At 73.6% G+C, this 21,299-nt stretch overlaps 4 protein-coding genes across 6 annotated transcripts; 1 reads left to right on the forward strand and 3 right to left on the reverse strand.

Annotated features, from left to right (window-relative positions):
- Positions 1 to 347: 347 nt before the first annotated feature.
- MOGS (mannosyl-oligosaccharide glucosidase) lies at positions 348 to 2,981 on the reverse strand. Its single transcript, XM_035571023.2, has 4 exons — positions 2,886 to 2,981; positions 2,547 to 2,767; positions 2,227 to 2,420; positions 348 to 2,158 (listed from the first exon to the last, which is right to left on the reverse strand). Exons 1-4 carry the CDS (start codon positions 2,917 to 2,919, stop codon positions 448 to 450), a joined length of 2,160 nt encoding a protein of 719 aa, XP_035426916.1. The 5' UTR covers positions 2,920 to 2,981; the 3' UTR covers positions 348 to 447.
- A 399-nt stretch (positions 2,982 to 3,380) lies between these two features.
- LOC118260619 (programmed cell death protein 4-like) lies at positions 3,381 to 6,598 on the reverse strand. 2 transcript variants are annotated; one of them, XM_035571017.2, is made up of 11 exons: positions 6,527 to 6,598; positions 6,161 to 6,431; positions 5,688 to 5,785; positions 5,473 to 5,586; positions 4,972 to 5,193; positions 4,689 to 4,786; positions 4,512 to 4,626; positions 4,073 to 4,180; positions 3,894 to 4,004; positions 3,668 to 3,807; positions 3,381 to 3,574 (listed from the first exon to the last, which is right to left on the reverse strand). In XM_035571017.2, exons 1-11 carry the CDS (start codon positions 6,581 to 6,583, stop codon positions 3,523 to 3,525), a joined length of 1,386 nt encoding a protein of 461 aa, XP_035426910.1. In that variant the 5' UTR covers positions 6,584 to 6,598; the 3' UTR covers positions 3,381 to 3,522. The 2 variants fall into 2 exon arrangements, with proteins under 2 accessions (XP_035426910.1, XP_050572901.1); XM_050716944.1 differs by lacking the exon at positions 4,972 to 5,193.
- Positions 6,599 to 7,247: 649 nt separating this feature from the next.
- Positions 7,248 to 11,447, reverse strand: CCDC142 (coiled-coil domain containing 142). The gene is made up of 10 exons (XM_035571016.2): positions 11,400 to 11,447; positions 10,835 to 10,973; positions 9,278 to 10,756; positions 9,050 to 9,205; positions 8,764 to 8,921; positions 8,508 to 8,666; positions 8,217 to 8,331; positions 7,967 to 8,144; positions 7,684 to 7,895; positions 7,248 to 7,524 (listed from the first exon to the last, which is right to left on the reverse strand). Exons 1-10 carry the CDS (start codon positions 11,445 to 11,447, stop codon positions 7,280 to 7,282), a joined length of 2,889 nt encoding a protein of 962 aa, XP_035426909.2. The 3' UTR covers positions 7,248 to 7,279.
- A 393-nt stretch (positions 11,448 to 11,840) lies between these two features.
- Positions 11,841 to 18,039, forward strand: TTC31 (tetratricopeptide repeat domain 31). 2 transcript variants are annotated; one of them, XM_035571010.2, is made up of 17 exons: positions 11,841 to 11,943; positions 12,084 to 12,151; positions 12,247 to 12,307; positions 12,674 to 12,897; positions 13,352 to 13,435; positions 13,662 to 13,730; positions 13,865 to 14,014; positions 14,165 to 14,296; positions 15,016 to 15,112; positions 15,461 to 15,551; positions 15,645 to 15,786; positions 15,896 to 15,997; positions 16,070 to 16,157; positions 16,305 to 16,452; positions 16,654 to 16,728; positions 16,998 to 17,100; positions 17,189 to 18,039. In XM_035571010.2, the coding sequence occupies exons 1-17, from the start codon at positions 11,856 to 11,858 to the stop codon at positions 17,270 to 17,272; spliced, it is 1,806 nt and encodes a 601-aa protein (XP_035426903.1). In that variant the 5' UTR covers positions 11,841 to 11,855; the 3' UTR covers positions 17,273 to 18,039. The 2 variants fall into 2 exon arrangements, with proteins under 2 accessions (XP_035426903.1, XP_035426904.1); XM_035571011.2 differs by having other exon boundaries at positions 16,073 to 16,157.
- Positions 18,040 to 21,299: the final 3,260 nt, after the last annotated feature.

Here is a 21,299-nt window from a genome sequence, read left to right on the forward strand (position 1 = left end):
CCTGGCCAGGGGGGGCGGCTCCGTCCCGCCGCAGCCTGCAGGCCTGTGCGCAGGGTCCGAGTAGCGTGCCCTCATCATTAAAGAGATGTGGAATTACGGCCCCGCCGCCTTCCTCTGTGGGGCCTGGGGCAGCACAGGGTGCTGTGGAGCTGGGGCTGAGCCGTGACCCCTCTCCCCCTCCCAAATCTTTCCCCGCGGGCAGGGACGTTGCAGTGAGGGGGTGCTGCCCCCCCCAGCAGGGGAGGACCAGGACAGCTGGGGTCCGGCAGGTGCGGGGGCAGCAGCGGCCGTTCCTATGCCGCACGCCTGCTCCTCGCTCCCATCCCCGACACAGGCACCGAGGCACGTCACGGCTGAGGTTTATTGTCGGTGGAGGACTCGAGCCCCAGTCCCGGGGCGCCTCCACCTGCCCCTGAGAAAGCCGGGCCCCCCCCGGCGCACCCTGCCCTAGTAGTCCTCGGCCATCACCAGCACCACCAGCGCCGACCAGCCGGTGAAGGGGTGGGAGCCCTGCCCCGCGCCGGTGCTGTCGCTGTAGTGCTCCCAGAGGTAGCCGCTCTCGGCGTACTGCCGGTACAGGTTGGTGACGAGGTTGTGCCGCAGCTCGCGGTACAGCTCCGCCGCCTGCTCCCGGTGGGGCCCGGGGCGGCTGCCGTAGGCGTGCAGCGCCCGCAGCGCCAGGTAGTTGATGTTGACCCAGACGGGGCCCCGCCAGTACGGGGGGTCGTGCTCCGTGTTGCGCTGCATGTAGAGGGGGCTGTCGCGGGCGAGCGAGCGCAGGCCGAAGGGCGTCCAGAGCTGCCGCTCGCTGCGCATGGCGGCCAGCACGGAGGCCAGGCGCGGCGAGTCGGGGGGCAGCAGCTGCAGCAGCAGCGGGAAGAGGCTGACGTAGCCCAGCGCCCCCACGAAGCGGGGCCGAGGCGCCTCGCGCACCACGCGCACCAGCCGGGCGGCCGGGGGGGGCTGCCCGGGGGCCGCCCGCACCGCCTCGCGCCGCAGCCCCACCGCCTGGCTGTGGTTGCCGTAGTCGGCGAAGGCGCCCAGCTCCTCGGACCAGTGCAGCCGCTCCAGCAGCTCGTTGTCGCTCAGCGCCCGCTGCATCTGCCGGTAGGGCTCCGCCGGCTCCCCCAGCCGCTCGGCCGCCTCCGCCAGCACCTGGGAGGCCAGCGCCATCCAGCAGCGCAGGTCGAGGTGCCGCTCGTCCGCCGAGGGGTGCGAGGCGCGGGGGTAATCGTCCAGCCCCGACGCCAGCGTCTTGGGGTTGAGGAAGCGCTCGGGGTCGGTGTCGCGGCCGCGCCAGCGGAAGGTGTAGGGCAGGGGCCCGGCCTGGGTGCTGTTGTACCACTCGTACCAGGCGCGCAGGCGGGGGAAGAGGCGGCGCAGGTAGGGCAGCGGGGCCGTCCCCAGCAGCCGCTGCAGCGCCAGGAAGAGCGTGGGGGGGTTGGCGGTCTCGCTGTGCTGCACGACGAACTCGGGGGGCACCTTGGCGCGCGCCTCCTCGCCCAGGATCTGCTCCCGCGGGATCCAGCCCTCCGTGTTCATCAGGTCGAACCAGTGCGCGATCACCTCGCAGCTCAGCTCGGGGTCCCAGCGCGCCAGCAGCAGCTGGTGGAAGCCCTCGTCCCAGAGGAAGCCGCGGGGGAAGAAGGAGCGGGAGGGCACGGCGGTGAAGAGGGAGCTCTCGGGGTAAGGCACGGGGTGGTTGTGCAGCGGGGACTGCACCAGGGAGTGCCCGTGGAAGTAGCCCATCCCACCCAGCATGTTGCTGAGGGCGGCCTGGGCGAAGCGGCGCTGGGCGGGCGGGAAGCCCTTGCGCTCCAGGGCGAAGGTCTCCTCGAAGCGCCGCTCGAAGGCGGCCTCGTGCCGCGCCAGCTCCGCCGTCAGCGCCGGCCCCACCAGCGGGCCGCGCCGGTCCCGCACGCTGCCCGACTCGAAGGTCACCTCCACGCAGGCCGGCAGCCGCAGCGTCACCTGGTGCAGCAGCAGGTGGCTGCGCGGGGCCCCCGCCGCTCCCGGCAGCCCGCGGAAGGTGTCCACGGCCAGGAAGCGCTGCCGGGGCCCGCCCGGCGGGGAGAAGACGAAGCGGTCGCTCAGGCTGCTCTGCACCACGTCGGTGAGGCGGTGCAGCCCCGGGCTCCACGCGTCCAGGTAGTGGTAGCTACAAGCACAGAGAAGTCAGCGCCCGGCGGCGCCCCGGGGACTGGGGGCGCGGACACCGTGAGGCACCTGCTGTACTTGGGGTCCTGCCCGCTCTCAGTGGTGGGCCTGAGGAAGGTGATCTTGAAGTCGCCCAGCTCCTCGGACGTCCCGGTCACGGCGGCCAGCCGCGTCCTGTCCTCCACGTGTGGCCGCAGCGTCCCCTGCCCGTCCGTGGCCACGTAGAAGAAGAGGGAGACGAGGGAGGCCGGGCTGCCCGCGCCCTGCCGGAGGGGGAACGCGTCCGGATCGGGGGGGGCCGGGGCCGCCCGCGTTGCCCTCCCGGGGCTGCCGCTGGCTGGGAGGAGGTCGCCAGCTGACGGCTGGGGGTCGTGGGCGGCAGCACCCACCTCGGGCCGGGCGGTGACGTGCCAGCTCCAGTCCCCGCCGTGCTCCCCGCCGGGCCGCTTGACGAACTCGGTGCGCAGCAGCAGCCCGCGGTCGCGCACGTCCTGCACCCCGAAGTTGTCGCCGTCGTGCCGCAGCCAGCCGTAGCTCGCCAGCCCGTCGCCCTGCTCGCACGTGTGCCGCAGGCCGCCCCCCGCCTCCCGCTGCTGCAGCCACATCAGCCCTGGGGGCGCGGGGCGGGGGCGCTCAGGCGGCTGCCGCCCCCCGGCCCCCCGCCGCCGCCGCCCCCCGCCCGCCGGGCCCGAGCCCGGCCCGAGAGCGCCCCCGGCCCCGCCGCGTACCGGTGACGACGGCGCGGGGGCTGCGGGTCTTCATGCCGAAGTAGACGTGGGGCCGGTAGGAGCCCCAGAAGCGGCGGGGCGCGGCGCGGGGCCCGGCGGCGCCGGGGGGCAGCGCGGGGGGCGCGGGGTGCGGGCTGGCGGCGCGGGCGGCCGCTCGCCACCGGCCCCACTGCGCCAGCGCCGCCGCCGCCGCCGCCAGCCCCAGCCCCAGCGCCAGCGCCGCCGCCAGCCCCAGCGCCGCCCGCCCGCCCCGCGCCCCCCGCGCCGCGCCCCGCTCCCGCTCCCGCTCCCGCTCCCGGGGCCGGCCCCGCGCCTCCCGCGGCCCCTCCGCGCCCCGCCGCCGCCGCTCCGCCGCCATCGCCGCACGTCACCGGGTGGGGGTGGGGGGGGCGGGGGGAGCGCCCCCTGGCGGCGCCTCCGCGGGCCGCTGCTGGGGGGGGGACCGCGGCGTCCCCGGTACCGGCGGGGCCCGAGCCGCAGACGCAGACGCGCTCGTCCCTGGAAGCCGCTTTATTGTGCCCGCGTCCGGCCCGCCCGCACCGGCGGCCCCGGCCCCGGCTTCGGGTCCGGCTCCGGCTCCGGTCCCGGGGCAGCAGCGGCGGGGCCCTCGGAGCCCGGGGGGGGCCGTGCCCGGCGCTCACTGCTTGACCTGGCCCCCGTCGCCCTCGCTGACGAAGCGCTTTCGGCCCCTGTGGAGGAGGAGGAGGAGGAGGAGGAGGAGGAGGAGGAGGGGGTGAGGGGATGAAGGCCCCCTCGCCCCTCGCGACCCCGCGTCCCCGTACCTGGCGGGGCAGGCGTCCCGCAGCGCCCTGGTGATGATGCCGCGCTGGAAGCAGAGCTCCACCAGCCGCTCCAGGAGGCCGTGGGCCAGGGGCACGTCCAGGCTGATGTCCCCCAGCTCCGCGTACACCCGCTGGAAGCCCTGGGGTCGCGGGGACACCGCAGGAGTCAGCCCTGGGACCCCCGCCCCGCACCCCCGGCCCCCCTGACGGTTGCCTCCGCGCTCACCCGGTTCATCTGGTCCAGCGTCACCAGCCCCGTCTCCCACAGCACCTTCAGCAGTGTCACCATCATCGTCACTGGCGCGTCCCCGGAGCCCTCCAGCACCATCACCACCGCCTGCGGGCAGCGGGCGTCAGCACGGCCGCGGGGCCCCCCCGGCACCCCCAGCCCCCCCAGCCCCTCACCTCGTACACCAGCTCATGGTGGAAGTGCGGCACCTCCAGCGCCCGCAGGCAGCGCTCAGCCTCCGACACCTCCCCGGAGAGCAGGTACTCCCGCAGCAGCAGGTTCATCTGGGGACAGAGATGGCTGCGGTGGGGACGGCGGGGACACCGCACAGGGACTTTGTGTGGGGACGGCTGGGAATGGGGTCCTGATGTGGGGGTGGCACTGAGACAGCTGGGGGTGCTGCTGGTATGGCAGAACAGACCGGGGACACGAGCAGTGAATGCCACGTGGGCACGCACGTCCAGAGGGGTGCGGCGGGGGACACACAGGGCACGTCTGGAGGCATGGGCAGGGCCCGTGGGAGGGGACGAAGCGTGGGGACATCCGCATGGACGGGGAATGGGCAGGACCGGGGGACGCGGCGCGGGATGCATGCGGGGCCGGCCACGCGCTGACCTCCTTGACCAGGTGCTTGACGGGGCGCTGGCCGCCCCCCACGCCCCAGACGTTGTCGAGCCGGTTGACGTCGCGCTTGATGCGCAGCAGGACAGCGGCGCGGTCGAGGGCAGCCCTGCGGAGGACGGGGTGAGGGCCGGGCGCAGGGTGGGCAGCGGGGGCCGGGGCGGCGCTTACCTGGCGTGCTCGCAGTCCACGCGCCCCTTGTAGCGCTCCAGGAAGTCCAGGGGCAGCGCGTGGTCGGCCACCGCCCGGGCAATGAACTGCCCCAGCATCTGGGGGCACGGTGTCAGCGCGTGGCCCGCCGCTGACCCAAGCACTGCCAGCATAGCCACATTCCCCTGGCACCCCCTGGCACGTCCACCCCCCCGGCACAGCCACCTCCCCGCACGGCAGACCCGGCATGGCCACAACCCCAGAGCGCGCCCCGGCACGGCCGCATCCCCGCGCCCGCTGACACCTGGGGGGCCTCGGGGGTGTCGAGGATGAGGTCGGGCAGGTCCTGCAGCATCTTGTCGAAGGCCCAGGCGATGTCCTCGGGGCTCACCACGCGGCCCACCAGGTCGGACAGCAGGCGGGACGTCAGCTCGCGGTGGCTGGCCTTGCCCTCCAGAGCCAGTGCCACCGCCAGCGAGGGCACCGCGTGCTTCTGGCTGCCCAGGTTCAGCCCCCGCAGCAGCGCCTGCGCCCAGCACGTTAACGCTGGCCCCGCGCACACCCCCCAGACCCTGCCCCTCCTCGGACCCTGCCCCACCACCAGCCTGGCCCCTGCATTTCCCCTCCCCATCACCAAGGCACCCCGTCCCCTCCCCAAGTGACCCTGCCCCTTCCAAAGGGCTACCACCAGCAAGGGACCCCCCTCCTCGCTCCAAGGGACCCTTCCCCTCCCTGGGACCCTGCCCCGCACCAGCTGGCCCCGTCCCCCTCACCGAGGGTCCCCTTTCCCCCTGCCCCGACGCACCATGACCTCGCTGGTGTCCCCGTGCTCAAAGTACTCCAGCACCATGGGCTGCACGTTCTTCTCCAGCTCGTCCTCCTCCAGCTCGGGTACCACGGTGGCATACACCGTGTCCCCCTGCGGGGACAGACGGACGTGGCTATCCGTGGGGCTCCAGTTGGCCGCCCACAGTGGGGGCTGCCCCAGGCAGGGGCTCAGGGAGGGGGCTGGGGCTGTACCTGAGCCACCTCGTCGTAGTTGGGGTCGCGGGCATCAGGCTCCTGGTAGCCGTACACCACGCCGGGGGCACCCCACACACCCTTGCCCCCGGCACCGCCTGCACCGGGCATAGATGGGGCTCAGCCACGGGGGGCACTGAGACCACCCGGGGGGGGCTACCAGCAGGGCCAGCCTGGGGGGATGGGAGGGAGCCCTGCCCCGTGGGGGATGTGAGGGGGGGGGAAGGGGGCAAGCTCGTGGGGAGGTGTCGGGGCTGTGCGGGTCAGAAAGGATGCAGGGGAGGGTCCCAGCCTCACGGGGGGGGTGACAGGGCCGTATGGGGGTCCCAGCCTCGGGGGGAATGGAAAGGGGGGGGTTCTAGCCTCACGGGGGGGGGGGGTGACAGGGCTGTGCGGGGTCCCCAGCCCCAAGGGGAAATGGAGGGGGGTTCCCAGCCCCCCGGGGGACGCGGGGGTCCCAGCCCGCCCCTCACCTTTCTTGGGCAGCCCGCGGCCCTTGCCCATGCGGGACTTGCGGTCGTGGGCCCTGCCCTTGGGGCTGCCGGGCTCGGGGCCGGGCTCGGCGCCCTCGGACAGCGACTCTCGGGCCGAGTCCCGGGACGAGGCGCGCCGCAGCCGCCGCTTGGCCTTGGCCTTGAGCCGCGCCTCGTGCAGCAGCTTCTCGCGGGGGGCCCAGGCCAGCGGCCCCCCGGCCCCCGGCAGCTCCTCGGCCCCGTCCTCCTCGGCGCCCGCCGGGCACGGGCCCTGCGCACCACCGGCACCGTCACCGCGCGCCCCGCCGGGACCCGGCCCCCGCCGCCCCGCTCCCGGCCCGGTCCGCTCCCGGTCCCGGTACTTGCCGTGGCGAAGGGGGCGCGGTCGGCGGCGCCCAGCTCGGCCGCGCTGGCGGCGGACATCGCGGCGGCGGCGGGGCCGGGCCGGGCCGGGCCCGAGGCGGCACCGGGACGGGGACCGGGACCGGGACGGGGAAGGGGACCGGGACGGGGAAGGGGCGAGCGGCTCGGCCCGACCCCGCCCCGCCCCGCCGCGCGGAGGAAGTGACCGGGCGGCAGCGGCGGCATGATGGGAGCCGTAGTCCCGCCGGCACCGGGCGCGGGGAGCACCGGGGGGCCGGGAGACCCCGGCACCGGGCGCGGCGGCACCGCGGGGGGGGAAGAAACGAGACGCGGGGGCACGGCGGGGGCACGGGGGTCGGCAGCGGCGCTGTGCGGACCCCGAACCCCCGCGGGGAACCTCCCCCCCCCGCACCGGCCCCGCGTGGGCAGCACGGCGCCGGGCAGCACCGGGCGAGCACGGTCTGAGCACGGGGCTTGGCGGGGCCGGCGAAGCCCCTCGGGCACAGCGGGGACGGGGACGGCCCCGGAGGTGTCCCCGGGCGGGCACCCACGCGGGGTGGCAGGGAGCGGCACCGGGACGACGGCCACGGGCCCCCGGGCCGGGCGCACGGCGCTGCTCGAGGCCGCGAGCACCGGGAGTCGGCAGCCGGGGCTGGGACTGCCCCCCCCGGGCGCTCCCACGGGACTCCCCCACGGGGAAGGGGACAGAGGCCCAGAGCCCGGCTCAGCTCAGCTCGCTGGGCGCTTTATTGCTGCTCAGCCCTCGGGGCTCTTGGCCATGCAGGGCAGGCCGGGCACACGCCAGCGCCGGGCCCCGCGCAGCCGCAGCGCCAGCCACTGCTGCTGGCTGCCCGCCAGGTAGGACTCGGGGGGGGCGCGCAGCTGGCCGGGAGGCTCCGTGCTGGGGGAGTCCGGGGGGGGCCCCGCCGCGGCCCCCGGCGCCTCCAGGGTCTCCAGGCTGCTCGCGCCCAGCTCCTGCGTGCGGGCGCCGTTGTTGGAGCCTGGATGGGGAGAGGAGACGGGGTCACAGGAGGGATGGGGGCCTGCCCCGTGCCCCCCATCCCGAGCTCCCCGGCACCGGGGAGGGATGAGGAGCCCGAGCCAGGCACCACGGGAGCTGCGGGCTGGGGGCTCCCATCCCTGTCCCCGTCCCGACTCACAGCACTGGCGCAGGGAGGGCCAGGGGTGGGAGGACAGGTAGGCCTTGCCGCTGGGCTGCTGCAGCAGGCAGAGGATGGCGCTGTCCATCTGCTGGAAGACGCGCAGGGAGAGCAGCGACTGCCGGGTCTCGGGCGCCAGCCCGTAGTGCTCCGACTGCACCAGGTCCCGCACCAGCGCGAAGTCCTGCTGCAGCTGCAGGGCGCCCTGCAGGCTGTGCACAGCGCCTCAGCCTGGGCGCCCCCGGCCCCTGCCCCTGCCCAGCCGCGGCCCCGCCACCCTCACCTAAACTTGATCTTCTGAGCCAGGATGTGATCCATCCAGGCCTCCACGAAGGCCGTCGTGACCCGGGCCAGGGTGGGCACCTGGCAGTCGCGGGGCAGCAGCTGGGCACCCTGCAGGACCTGGCCCAGCACCGTCTGGGCCGCTGCCGCCGCGTACTCGCTGGGGGAGCTGGGCAGCTCTGCGGGGACGGGGACCCGGTCAGCCCCACGGCCCTGCCAGGGCTGGGGGGGCCAGGGCGCCTGCTACCCACCGGCTCGGAGGCTGACCCTCCAGTGCTTGCCCAGTGGCATGGTCTGGTCAAAGATCTCGGCCGACATCCGCTTGCAGTCGGTGGAGAACATCTTCAGCACTTCCCCCGCAAATTGCTGGGGAGCAGAGCAAGGGGAGCTGGGGCTGCGCAGCCCAGTGCCCGGCCGTGCCAAACCACTCCCTCCCCGCTGCGGGACCTCTCCCAACACAGCGCAGGGCTCGGTGCGTGGCAGCCGCTGGCACCTGGGGCTGTGGCAGTGGCACACAAGCCGCTGGCAGTGCTCGGCCCTACCTGGATGCTGGCAGCCATGGAGCGGATCTGCTGGCACAGCCACATCTCCTGGTGGGACCGGAGCCGCTGGTGGGGCGCGAGGTGCTGGGGGCTGTCCCCGGGCTCCGGGAAGGCCGCGCTCACCAGCAGCACCAGCGCGTCCGTCTCGGCCTTCAGCAGCTGTAGGCGGCAGAGGGAAGAAGAGTGACCCAAATCCTGCCCCCCGCCCCACAGTGGGGCTGAGCCCCCTGTGCCCCCACCCTGGCCCTGCACTCACCTGCAGGTCTCCCTGGGTGACGAGCAGGAACTGGTGGAGGGACCAGGATGCCAGGTACTGGAAGGCCTTGCCCATCAGCCAGGAGCAGGAGGCCTGCACCGTGGCCAGGCACCGGCCCAGCAGCTGCAGGCGCAGGCAGGGCGAGCCAGGGGGGCTGCCTGGGGGCAGACAGAGCGGTGGGGACATGGTGGTGGCTGCGGTGACACCGCACCTAGCAGGAGCTCGGCACAGCAGGGCCAACAGAGGGACTGTCCCTGTCCCCAGACCATGACAAGGTGCCACTCACCCTCCAGCACGGGCGGCAGGTGTCGCAGGGCGAAGGACAGGCCTGGGTAGAGCTGCTGCAGGAGCCGGGCGGTGCTGCTCTGCGCCGCTCCCCGTGACGGCTCCGGCACCGCTGAGCACCGGTCACACAGCCCTGAGCCCAGTGCCCGGGTGAAGTCTGCGAGGGGGACATGGGGTGAGCGGTGCTGGGCCCCGGGCAGGGCCCCCCCAGCCACCCCGCACCCCCTACCTCGCTCCCAGGTGCGCAGGACGCCCTGGCACAGCAGGCGCAGGCAGAGCCGCTCCAGCTCCTCCTGGCACTCCGGGGGGACGCAGGCTGCAGGGGGACAGCGCTGAGGGACGCCCTGCAGGACCCTTGGCCCCTGGTGCAGGGCTGGGGGTCTCCTGGAGGCGGCCACTCCGCAGGGACCCTGGGCGAGTGCCTGGTGCAGCTCCTGCGTGTTGCTGGGGGCCCGTCCTGCCCTGCAGTCCGGCAGCTCCAGGCGCAGGCCCAGCGCGGCGCTGGTGGCGTCCCAGAAGAGCGGGAGGTACCGGGCGTACAGGGCCTCGGCTGCTGCCGCGTGGGACGCGTCCAGCCACCGCACCGACTTCCAGCCCGGGGAGCCCGGCCGCGGGGCCGTGCATGGGGGCACGGGGCTCCCCGCCGGCTCGCTGAGCACGTGGCGCCAGAGGCTGTCAGCGGAGGCCACCAGCACCTCCAGGACGGGGCCAACGAGCTCCTTGTCCTCCACACACAGCGCCCGCAGCTCCTCGGGGAGGTTCTGCAGCACTCCCCGGCCCGAAGGTCCCACATCCTCCGCTGCGATGGGGCAGCCAGCTGGAGGCCAAAGCACGGTGCCCTCTGCCCTGTGCTGCAGGAGCTGCCCGAGCCGCTTGGCCGCCAGCCGGCCGCGCTCAGCCGCCAGCACCGCCAGCACCCTGTGCAGGGGGAAGGCGCGGGGCAGCCCCCCCGCCCAGCCTTGGACGGAGCCCAGCTCGGGGTCCAGGTCGCCCAGCACGCGGTTGTAGATCTCCAGCCCTTGGAAGAGGTCGGCGAGCAGCGCCGGGGGGGGACCCGGGGGCCCGGCCCTCGCCAGGCCCCTCAGCGCCTCCTCGGCCCGCGCCTCCAGCAGCCGCGCCGCCTGCAGCGCCAGCAGCCCCAGCGCCCGCCGCATGTGCGCCACCGCCTCGTGCCGGCGCAGCAGCAGCGGGCGCAGCCAGGCCTCGCCGCGCATCCGCCGCTGCAGCGCGCTCCAGTGCCCGGCGTGCGCCCGCAGCTCCTCGCAGAGCCCCCGCAGCGGCCGGGCCGCCCCCGGTGCCCCGGGCAGCAGGCGGCGGAGGAAGGCGGAGGCGGCGTGCAGGCGGCGGCAGTACTCGCGGGCCAGGCGCAGGAGGTGGCGGTGCTGCAGCAGCGCCTGCAGCGTGGCGCCGCGCTCGGCCACGCGCGGGTGCAGCGGGTGGAAGGAGAAGGCGTCGGCGGGCTGGTGCCGCACGTGGCCGCGGAAGGTCTCGGTGCGCGGGTCCTCCCAGGCGCGGAAGGCGCGGCGCAGCCCCGCCAGGCTCCGCTCCAGCCCCGCCAGCGCCTCGGGGCGCTCCTCCGCGTCCCCGCCCGGGGCGGCCGGGCCGGGCGGGGGGGGCAGCAGGCGCCGCAGGCCGGGGCCGACGCAGCTCCGCAGCATGGCCTCCGCCTTCCGCAGCGAGCGGGCCAGGCCGCCCCGGGGGCCGCCGCCTGCGGGGACGGGACCGGCACCGGCACCGGGACCGAGCTGGGCGCGGGGCGGGGAGAACGGGGGGCGGCGGCGCTCACCTGGCTCCGCGGGCGGCCGGGGCGGGGCGGCGAGCGGCGGCAGCAGGGGCGGCAGCAGGGGCGGCAGCGCGGGCAGGGCCGGCGGGGCGGGCCCCGGGCCGGGCACCGAGAGCGGGGGCGGGCGGGCGGCGGGCGGCGGCTGCGGGCAGGGGCGGTCAGCAAGGGGCGGGGCCGCCTGCCCGCGCCCCGCCCCGCCCGCCCACGCCGCCAATCGGTGCCCGCCGAGCCGGAGTGCCACGCCCCCTCCCGGGGCGGGGCCACGTGACGCCCTGCGGGCGGGCGCAGTTACCAAGGAGACGCCGAAAGCGGGGCCGGGCCCGGTGCCGCCGCCAGGCCGCGACCTCTGCGCCGGGCCGGGGCCGTGCTGCCGGCGGCGCCCTGCTGCGCCCCGGCCCGGCCCGGCCCTCCCCGGGTGCGCCGGCCCCAGAGCTCCCCACCGGCCCGCTCGCCCGTTACCCAACTAACGTCCCCACGGCGCCGCCGGGAGGGACCGGGGCCGGGCCCCGCGGGCAGAGCTGCGCGCCCCGTCCCTGCCGCGCCGTCCCCGCGGGGCTCGGGGCCTCACCTGCCCGCAGGGCGTCCCGCAGCTCCTCCCGGGCCGTCCGTCCTGCATCTTGGGCCGGCCACGGGCACGGCTCCGGGCACGGGCGACCGCCGCCGGCAGGGCCGCCGGGAAATGAGCTTAGCGCTCGTGAGCCCCGCTAATCCGGCGCGGGGCAGCGGGCAGGGACAGCCGGCCGCCGGCTCCCGCCCCCGCCTGCTGGCAGCGCCGCGGGGTGCGGGGGGGCACGGCCGTGCCCCGGGACGGGCGGCGGGAGGGGCTGCGGCGCCCATGGCTGCGACCCCCGGGGGGTCGCTGGGGGTGCGGGACGTGCCGCTTGGGCCTCGCGGGCCGCCGTCCTGCCCGCACCCGAGATGGCGGCCGGCGGCCTCACGCCCCGCCCGCGCCCCACTTCCGGACCGCGCCGAGCGGGAGCTTCCGCGGAACGGCGGCGGGCACCGGGAGCGGCGGGGCCGGGCCATGCGGGGCCCAGCCGGGACGGGACCCGGGGCCGCCCCCGTCGCCTGCCCCTGGGGCTGCGTGCTCGGCGCCGGCGGCTGGAGCGGCGGTACGGGGCTGGGGGGGGGCGCGGGGCGGGGTCCCGGGAGCGGGGAGCGGGGAGGGCTGGGTCCGCCCCGCCCCGCGCCGCGCCGCCGGGTTTCGGTTTCGGTTCCGCCGGCGGCTGAGCGCTGCCCCCGCCCCCCGCAGCGCCCCCGTGCCCCCGGCACTTGCTGCCCGGAGCCCCCGAGGCCGAGCGGAGGATGCGGCAGGTGCAGGTAGGCGGCGGGACGGGGGGGGCTGGGAGCCCCGGGGCAGCGCCCCCGGTGCGCGCGGGGCGGCCGCGGCACCTCCCGCCCCGCTCCGCCCGCAGGCTGCCTGCCCCCCGCTGCACCGCACGGCGCCGGGACGAGCCGCCGCGGAGCCGCTGCCAGGTGAGGGCGGGGGGGGCTCGGCCCCTGGGGACCCCAAGGGCGGGGGGGGGGCTGGGAGCGGCCCGGCGGTGCCCGGCGTTCCCCGGCAGCGGGGCGAAGCGCTGGAGGAGCGGGCAGCGGCTGCCGGCCCCCGCCAGGCAGGGGGGAGGACCCGGCCCGGCCGTGCTGGGGCTGGGCGCTCCCCCGCAGCGCCGCTCCCGTTATCGGAGCGTGGCCTTCAGCGGCCGGCGGCTCCCCCGCCTGCGGGGCCGTTTGCTGCTGCTTCGGTGCCGGGGGGGGAGAGGGAGGCGGGGCGGGGGCGGCCGTACCTGGGGCTGCGGGGGGCACGGCCGTGGGGAGGTGTGGGCAGCGCCTCGCCCTGCACAGGCCAGGGCTTCTACTGCCCCAGCCAGCCGGAGTCCAGCGAGGAGGAGGAGGATGACGACTGGATCGACTACACCCGGAGCTACAGCAGCCCCGGCTTCAGTTTCCACGGGACCAACAATCCCATCCTGGGCGGGGAGCCGCTGCCTGTGCACCCAGCCCCCGGCTTTCTAAACCTGGGCGTGCACGGCCTGAACGCGTCCTGGAGGCACCGGGTCACAGCGGAGGTGAGCGCCCTCGGCCACGCGTGCTGCTCCTCCTCCCCGAGGTGCCCCTGTTGCCAGCTTGACCCGTCCCTGCCATGCTGTGCCCGCTGGTCCCTTCGCCTCCTGGCTGCAGCAAGGCTCAGCTCTCGCAAGCCGCTCCTGTGATCCCCACATTGGCTCCAGCTCTGCAGGGCTGCGCCGATGGCCCCTTTGGGCTCAGGCCTGTTGTGGCTGAGCCACGTCGTAGTTCCTGTGTGAGCAGCAGCTGCTGCAGCTTCCTGCCCGTGATCCCCTCCCGAATCCGTGGCTCCCCCACGAATCCCTGCAGCTCCACGGTGTTCCTGTCAGCCCTGCAGCAGCTCCCACCACGCTCAGGGGCAGCTGAGGCGCTGCTGCCTGCACACCCCAGCCCTTCCCTGGCTGGGGTGCGGTGTCAGGGGCTCATAGTTGGTCACTGACACCTCTCTCCCCCCAGGAAGCAGAAAAGAACGCAAAGGAGCTGGTGGCAGAGGAGGAGCGAATGAAGAAGAAAGCGGAGAAAAAGAAATTGAAGAAGAAGGTGGGTGTGTGCCGCTGTGGGGCTCTCACGGCCCGCCTGGAGCGTGGTCCCTGCTGCCTGAGCCCCGCTGATAGCCCCGGTGCGAGGCATGTCTCCTGGGGGCTGGCGCTTGCTTACGCTCGTTGCCCGCAGCAGCACGCTGGGCAGAGAGCTGCGCTGCGGGTCAGGTCTGGGTTTGTGCCGCTTTGGGCTGCTGCCAACGCGTGGTTTTATCTCTGCTTTTCAGAAGCAGAAGGACAGGAAGAAGCAGGAAAAGTTAAAACAAGAGCTAAAAAGCAAGCAGGAGGCTGAGTCGGTGAGCGGCCGTGCACCTTTCTCTCCCCCTAGGGCTCCCACAAACCTCGGAACGTGCAGAGCTGGGGCTGCGAGAGCTGCCGGGGGCAGAGCCCTGACTGCAGCTGCCTTCCCGCTCCCGTTCTCTCTCTGCAGAGTACCTCGTCTCTGAACAGCGCTGCTCCCGCCGATGCTGATGGTGCTGAGGAGGAGAAGGGCTGCTCAGCCTCCAGCCCCTCTCAGAGCCTCGGGGATGGTGCAGAGCAGGGAGCAGGGGACCAGGGTGGTAGCGTGGAGGAGGCAGAGGTGAGGGTGAGGCGCTGCGGCCGTGGGCTGCGCTGCCTGCCTGCCAGCCGGGCTCAGCCCCGCGCGGCGCCTGCTGCGCTTCCTGACCGCTGCCTGCCGTGCAGACAGAGCACGCGGCTCTGCACGGCTCTGACCCCTCTCATCTTCTAGGACGAACTGGACTTGAGCTGCACCTTTGTCTTCAAAGCACGGCAGAAAGCAGGCGTGAAGCTGCAAGTGCCTGGGAAGGAGAAACCGACCAAACCTGGTGCTGTAGAGCCCGACAAGGGGCTGCAGGAGACAGTGAGTTGGATCCCGCCCCCCAGAGGGGCCTTCCCTGCAGGCAGGAGCGCGCTGCCGGGGGGCTGGGGTGTCTCTGCAGGACCCCTGCCCACGAGGGGCCTCGGGCAGGGCAGTCCCTTGGGCAGTTCCTGGGAAGGGAGTGGGAACCAGGGCGGCTGTGGGCAGCAGTGCTGCTGCTGCCGGTCCCAAGGCTGGGCACCAGCGGTCCTGGTGCCAGAGCTCCTTCAGGCTGGGGCCTCCTGAGCACACTGATGGCAGCTGCAGGAACCTGGTAAAGGACGCATGGGAGCCGTAAGTACCCTCGGCACTGACTCGCCCTGGACTCTCTTCACAGCCTGTGGCTGGCCCAGCTCCTGAATTAGAGCTGGAACCGTGTGTGGGCAGAGAGAGCCCCCAGTCACCAAGGGGCTGGCACAGCACGTGGGTCCCAGGGCCGTGCTCTGTCTGCCTGGGTGGTGACAGGGACGGTGTCCACCCCGGTGCTATAGGCTGGGAGCCATGGCAGCTCCTCCCCAGCCTCTCCCAGCTCTTTGGAGCTGGCTGCGCTGCGCTGGCGGGGGTGTGGGTGCCCCCGTCCTCTGCCCAGCCCTACAAGCTGGGGCACAGTGGGGAGCAGTGCCTGCACACCGGGGACAGGCAGCTCTCCTGGGCCGTCTGCCTCGGTCCCCAGGCTGGGGCAGGAGCCCTCACCCCCGCTGCCCTGCTTGGCTGCCCCACAGGCACCTGAGCCCCCGCTGCCGTGCTTGGCTGCCCCACAGGCCCCTGAGCCTGTGCCCCTGGACACAAGCGTGGTGGAGCAGAGCCTGATTCTTGCAGGTCAGTGCCTCGGGCCTCCCCGGACAGCGAGAGCAAGAGGGTGGGCACATGGCAGCTCTGCCCTGCTTTGTCCAGGCTCTGTGGGCAGCTTTGCCCCAGGAGGGTTGCTCTGGGCGTGCACCCTCGTGCTTCTCACTGGCTGTGGGTCTGTGTGGCACCGGGCTGTCTCCGAGGCACCTTTCCCACCTGACGGGGTGAAGGCGAAGCTGCTGCCACCTCCTCTCTGTGGCCCTGCTCGTCCCCAGCAGACACACGTGTCCCTGCCGCGTGCCGGGACACCGCTCTGCTCCCCCAGCTGGGCTGCCTGGCTCGCTTGAGGGTTGGCAGCGGGCGATGCTCTCCCTGCAGGTCATGGCAACGAGGCCGCCCAGGAGGGCCACTACGTGGAGGCAGTGCAGGCCTTCACCGAGGCCGTGAAGCTGAACCCCAGGGAGCACCGGTGAGCACGGGGCTGGGCGCTGCGGGGTCACTGAGCTCCGCGTCCCAGCTGGCGTGCCCAGAGCTTGCAGCCACGACCCTGCTCTGCCCCCAGGCTCTTCGGGAACCGCTCGTACTGTTACGAGAAGCTCCAGCAATATGAGGAGGCGCTCAGGGATGCGCAGATGTCCCTCAGCCTCCAGCCCAACTGGCCCAAAGGCTTCTTCCGCAAGGGCAAAGCCCTGCGGGGCCTGAAGGTACCAGGGTGGGCAGGGGGCTGCAGGTGCTTGGCAGAGCCCTGCATGGGGGCAGAGGCAGCATGTCCCTGGGGACAGGAGCTCAGCCCCTCTCCCCACATGGCCCCAGCGCTATGCCGAGGCCGTTAGGACCTTCGAGGAGCTGCTGCGGCTGGATGGTGCCCACGCTGACGCGGCCGCCCAGCTGCAGGCCTGCCGGGCGCTGCTGCAGGTGAGCTCCAGCCCTGCTGTGCTGCTGGCCCCAGCGCCACCCCACGGGCCCTGACCCCTCTCCCCTCCGCAGCAGAGCAGCGCCCACACAGCTGGTGTCCCTGGGGGCGTCCCCGTGCTGTCCCTGCTGGAAGATGGGGATCCACCGCTGCCCCTGCCCGGTAAGGGGCTCAGCACCGGCAGCAGTTTTGCCTTAGGGATGGTGCTGGGGGGCCCTGGGTGCGGTGGAGCTGGACGCGAGCGGGGGATGTGGAGGCTGGGCTGGCCCCCAGCCCTCAATGTGCTGAGCCCCGGGTGCCTCTCACCAGAGGAGTGGGTGAATGGGAGCTGCTGTGACACCGACATGAGTGGCTTTGTGACCGTGGTGAACTCAAGGAGCCACTCGAAAAGCCAGGCCCGGGCCACAGCCGCAGCGAGCAGCAAGCAGCAGCAGCTGCCTCCGCATCATCCTGGCAGGTAGGGCCCAGGGGCTGGGGAGGGAGACGGGGCTGGCGGGGACCGCAGCCCAGGGCCCCAGGGGAGGTGCCTGGTGCTTACTCGGGACAGCGGGAGGGCCGGGTGAAGGCTGTTGCTGCCTCCGAGCTGGGGGTGCTGGGGAGCCCTCCAGGCGTGGGCAGGAGGGAGGCAGCTGCCGGTGATGGTGGTGCGGTTTGGCAGGGACTGCTATCCCCTGTGGGTTGGGAACGTCACCTCTAGGATCACCGAGAAGGTGCTGCGGGACTGCTTCAGCCGGTGAGTGTTTCTCCTTGCGCCCGCCCTGCTCCGTGTCGCCATCCCGGTGCCAGGACCGTGCATCCACGGTGCCCTGCCAGCCCCCTGCCTGCCCTGTGGGACTGACTCACTTGGGCCCCTGCTCCCCGTGCTCCGTGGTGGGAGCGAGCCCTGCTCTGCGATGGCACATCCCGGCCCCATCCCTGCTGTGTTTTACCTTCCCTGCGGAGCGTGGGGAGCGTTGGTGCGGGGTGTCCGTGGGGCAGGCTTGCCGAGACTCCACTGCGCAGGTTTGGGCAGATCCAGTCCATCCGGATGCTCCCAGGCAAACGCTGTGCCTTCGTCAACTTCAAGCAGAAGGCATCAGCAGAAGCAGCCTACGAGGACATGCTGGTGAGCACTGGGCCGGGGGGACCCACGGCCCCTCCTGGGCTCTGCGCCCAACGGGGCCGTGGCAGCACCGATGTCTCTCCCTCCCCAGGACGCTGACCTGGAGGGAAGCAGGCTGGTGCTGCAGCTCAAGCACCCCTCCCACGCCACGCCGAGCCCCTGGCAGCGCCCATAGGCCTGCTGCGAGGGGGGTGCCCTCCCCGGGGGGCTCCTGTAGCCAGCAAACCTCACCAGCTCAGGGGGAGCAGAGCCAGGACCCCTGTGGTGGGATGCTGCCCCCTTGCACCGCTGGGACCCTGTCCAGGGGCTGGCCCCAACAGACTGCTGCTCCTGCGCCACCCAGCTCCGCAGCGCCCGGCCTCGCGCCCCGGGGAGCCAGCGGGAGCGCGGACCCCTCCTGGCAGGGCTGTGGCCGCGGGGGCTGTGACCTCTTGGGATGTTTTCCCCAGGCCCTGGAGCCAAGGAGTGAGCACAGCTGGGTTTGGGCCCTCCCTGCTCGGGTTTCCTCCCCAGCCTGGCGCTTTGTGCCCCGCGTCCTGCAGCAGCAGCTCCTGGCTGTGCGCTGGGCTCTTGGAGCTGGTCCCCAGCCCTGGGAGGAGCCGGGGGCACCCTGCAGGGTGCCTTCCCTGGGCCTCAGCGGGGTGGGGGGGCCCTGCCCGCACCCTCTCTCCCTCTGCAGCAGCAGCCCCGGCCCCTGGCCCTGTGCTGGGCTTGGTCCTAGCCCAGGGCCCTACCTCCTGCCACCTGTCGTGGCTGTGCCTTGGGGGCCTGCCCCCTGGGGGCTCTGGGGACTAGGGACCGTGCTGCCCCGGGGCCTGCCCATGGAGCTCCTTGTGCCCGGGAGCCCTGCATGCAGCAGGGCTGGGCCCTGCCCACAGCGGCACACGCTGCCTTCAGGGATTTGTACCTGCTTTGGGTTTCTTAATAAAACCAAGAGCCAGACGTGCTCCTGTGCTGCTCCTTCCCCTGCCCAGCTGCCTGTCCCTGGCACCCTATCAGCCCCCCCATTCACATCAGTGCAAAGCTGCTCCCCCCCCACCCGGGCTGTGCTTCTGTGTCCCCCCAGGGGCACCGCCACCGTCACACCTCATCCCCCCCCCCCACCTCCTGCTGCCCCTGCTTTCCTCCAGCTCCTGCCCCATCACCTGCCACGGGCTCACTGTGCTGCGGTGCAGCCCCCCCGCGCAGCCCCCTTGTGTGACTCTGGGGAAACCGAACACGGGGGTGGGGGGCGGGGGGAGCCGCGTTCCCAGGCAGGGCACGGTGGATGTGTTTTGTCTCTCAGTCCCTCCAGGCTCTGGCAGCGATTGATGGCCTGGGACTCGCGCACGGCCTTTGAAGCGTTTGGGGCTGCTGCTGAGCTCCATTAAAGCTCACTTTGCAGCAGCACCCGCGGCACACAGGGAGGCTGGTTTCCCAGCGAACATCTGTGGGTTTTTAGCGGGATTATCTCTAATGGAGCTGCCCTTTGAGGCATCTGAGGGTTTCGTATGATTTACAGAGGCAAGCCGTGCTCGGTGGCTTTTGCATGGGAGAGGAGCGAGTGTCGGGCAGGCTCCCAGCCGGGCGCTGCCGCAGCTCCATCCCACCAAGCCCTCACCCTGGGGCTGCTGGCTCACCACACTGGGGACGTGCGGGGCCTGTCACTGCTCACCGGGCTGCGGTGAGCGGCTCTGGTGCACATGCTCCAGGCGGCTCCATGTCCTCAGGGGCCCAGCACCCGCAGGGCTGCTGCTTTGGTCGCTCGCCTGCCCTGAGTCTTGTTGCCCCGCCACTGGAGCTGCCCTCTGGCTGTGCTGCGGGGGGGGCGTGGGCACTCCCTGTCCTGGTCCCGTGCGGGTGCTCCCCTGGGGCTGTTTTCCCTCCCTGGAGGAGTGGGGACACGGTGTTGGCCGGGGAGGACAGGACAAGGGACGGCAGGGACAGAGGGGGTGGGCAACTGCCCAGGGCAGTGTGGGGGTCCTGCAGGAGGGGTGGTGGTGCTGCCGGGGGGACAGCGGTGTCACACAGCAGGGACAGGGCAGCTCCGTGCCCTGGGTGCTCCGCACAGCACGGAGTCACCAATTCATGGAATCCACCTCGGTTGGAAATGAGCTTCAACCAAGTCCAACCGCCAACCTGGCTTACCACGTCCCATCACTAAATCCCGTCCCTTAGCGCCTCGGCCATGTGTCTCAAATACACCAGCGATGGGGAGGGCACCACCTCCCTGGGCAGCCCAGCTGCACTGGGCCCCCAACCCTGGGAACCTCCAGGCATGGGGAAGAGCCCGGGGATCCCAGGGGCATGGGGATGGGGGAGGCATCGAGGCATGCCAGGCTCTGAGCAGCTGGGGTGAGGCGGGGGGCAGCGCCCAGGCAGCCCCCAGTGCCTCCCACGGGGGCCTCCCGGTGCCCCGGTTTCCCGTCAGCGGGGGTCCTGGCGGGGGGCAGGGCCCGGGGGGGTTCTGCTGCCCCCGGTACGGGGCCACGCTGTGTTTGCTGTGGGCCTCCAGCCCCGCTGCTAGGAGAGCAGTGCCTGTAATGTCATTTGCAGGTGATGGGAGTCGCAGGGGCCGTGGCAGGAAGGCAGTAGGCAGGCCATCAAGTAGGATTTGATTAATATGCAAATGGGCGGCGGGGAGAAGGAGCGCGGGAGACAGCGAGTAATTAATCACTAGTTAAAAGAAATTAATACCAACAGCAGAGGTTGTCAGGAAACAGCAGCAGAGTTAATCATCCAGAAAATTGGAAGAGGAAAACGACGAGAGCGCGTGGGGAGGAGCGGAGCGCGGGGCCGGGCCTGGCGGTGCCTCTGCCGGCGGCACGGGCACGGAGCCTGCCCCGGGGCCCCGGTGGCGGGCGCGGAGCGCGCGGGGGCGAGCGCGGCTGGGGCGTGCCCGCGGCTCGGCTCCGGGCAGAGCCTCCCGGGACCGGGGGCCGGGTCCTGCAGCCGGGGAACCCCCCGGGGTGCTCAGCGCCCGTGCGCGTGGAGTACGAGAGGGGGGCCCCGCTTCGGGCGGCGCCGCGCAGCCCCGCAGCCCCGCTGCCCCCAGCAGCCCCGCACCCCCCCGCAGCCCCGCACCCCCCCGCAGCCCCGCAGCGCCCCCAGCGCGCCCACCGGGGGGGGCCGCAGCTGCTGCCTGTGCCCGAGCCCGTGGCCGGCTGCCCCCGCGCGGTGCCGCTGCGGGCGGGGGGCCCGGGGCCGCCCCCGGCGGTGGGAAGCGGCTGCTGATGGCGGCGCGCCCGGCGCCTGCGGCACGTCCCGGAGCGGAGCCTCCCGCGGGGCGGCCGGGGGGGCTCCAGCCGCTGCCCGGCCCCGCGGCCGCTTCCGCCCCGATGAGCTGCGCCCGCGGGACCGGCCGGCGGGGGGGGGCTGGGCCCGGGGGGGCGGCTCGGGCAGGCTGGGGCCGCGGCAGGGGCACCGAAGCCGCCGGCCCCCGCGGACGGAGGGGCGGGAGGTGCTGGCACCGGCTCTGGCTGCGGGGACGGGGCCGAAACGCGAGGGCCTGAGCCCCCTCCTCCTCCCCCGTCCCTGCCCCACGCCGCCCCCCCCCAGCCTGTGGGGCGCATGGGGAGGGCTGGGGCCGAGGATGTGGGGTCCCGGCCGCGCTCGGGGAGGCTCTGGGGGCGCCGGGACAGCGGGGGGGGGAGCGGCGCTGGAGCCCCCGGCCCCGGGCGTGCGGCCCCGTGCCCGTCTCTATCGTGGGGACCGGGGACATCGCCCGGCGTGGCCGCCTGCCGGGAGGGGGGGCCGGGGGGGCCGGTGCAGGCCGGGGGGCTGCGGGGCCGCGGAGGCGCCTCGTTATCTCGCTCCCGGCTCCTGGCTGCGGCTGCTGGGGGCTCGTGGGGTGGGCGCAGGGCTCCTGGCTCTGGGGCTGGGCACACACCGCCGCTTTTTGGTCGCCCATCGAGTGAATGAGGTGTTTGCGGCAACAGCACCCCGGAGCCTTGCCCCAGCCCTGCGGGGCCGTGGCTGCGGGCATCATGGGTCAGTGTGAGAGTCCTGGGATCCCGCAGGGCATGCAACCCCACTGCTGCGTGTGCAAATCCCACTGCTGTGTGTGCAAATCCCACTGCTGTGTGCAAACCCCATTGCTGTGTATGCAACCCCCCCCCCCCCTTGCAGGGTGTGCGAACCCCATCGCTGTGTGTGCAAACCCCATCGTTGTGTGTGCAAACCCTCCCCGCGGGGTGCGAGGCCCCCCCCAAGTCTCTGGGCCT

The sequence above is a fragment of the Cygnus atratus genome, unplaced genomic scaffold, assembly GCF_013377495.2.
Source record: "Cygnus atratus isolate AKBS03 ecotype Queensland, Australia unplaced genomic scaffold, CAtr_DNAZoo_HiC_assembly HiC_scaffold_56, whole genome shotgun sequence".
Lineage (NCBI taxonomy): Eukaryota > Metazoa > Chordata > Aves > Anseriformes > Anatidae > Cygnus > Cygnus atratus.

Bases quoted from the DNA above. Each gene is read 5' to 3' on its own strand.
- MOGS (XM_035571023.2), bottom strand. From the start codon at position 2,919: ATGAAGACCCGCAGCCCCCGCGCCGTCGTCACCG. The intron at 2,768-2,885 runs GTACGCGGCGGG...CCGCGCCCCCAG, and splicing joins CCCCCGCGCCGTCGTCACCG to GGCTGATGTGGCTGCAGCAG. The intron at 2,421-2,546 runs GTGGGTGCTGCC...CCCCTCCGGCAG, and splicing joins ACGTCACCGCCCGGCCCGAG to GGCGCGGGCAGCCCGGCCTC.
- CCDC142 (XM_035571016.2), bottom strand. From the start codon at position 11,447: ATGCAGGACGGACGGCCCGGGAGGAGCTGCGGGACGCCCTGCGGGCAG. The intron at 9,206-9,277 runs GTAGGGGGTGCG...TCCCCCTCGCAG, and splicing joins CCTGCGCACCTGGGAGCGAG to ACTTCACCCGGGCACTGGGC. The intron at 8,667-8,763 runs GTGAGTGCAGGG...TGCCGCCTACAG, and splicing joins TCACCCAGGGAGACCTGCAG to CTGCTGAAGGCCGAGACGGA.
- TTC31 (XM_035571010.2), top strand. From the start codon at position 11,856: ATGCGGGGCCCAGCCGGGACGGGACCCGGGGCCGCCCCCGTCGCCTGC. The intron at 15,787-15,895 runs GTACCAGGGTGG...ACATGGCCCCAG, and splicing joins AAGCCCTGCGGGGCCTGAAG to CGCTATGCCGAGGCCGTTAG. The intron at 15,998-16,069 runs GTGAGCTCCAGC...TCCCCTCCGCAG, and splicing joins CCTGCCGGGCGCTGCTGCAG to CAGAGCAGCGCCCACACAGC.
- LOC118260619 (XM_035571017.2), bottom strand. From the start codon at position 6,583: ATGTCCGCCGCCAGCGCGGCCGAGCTGGGCGCCGCCGACCGCGCCCCC. The intron at 4,787-4,971 runs GTGTCAGCGGGC...CCGTGCCCCCAG, and splicing joins ACACCCCCGAGGCCCCCCAG to ATGCTGGGGCAGTTCATTGC. The intron at 3,808-3,893 runs GTGAGCGCGGAG...CCGCGACCCCAG, and splicing joins CGCTGGACCAGATGAACCGG to GGCTTCCAGCGGGTGTACGC.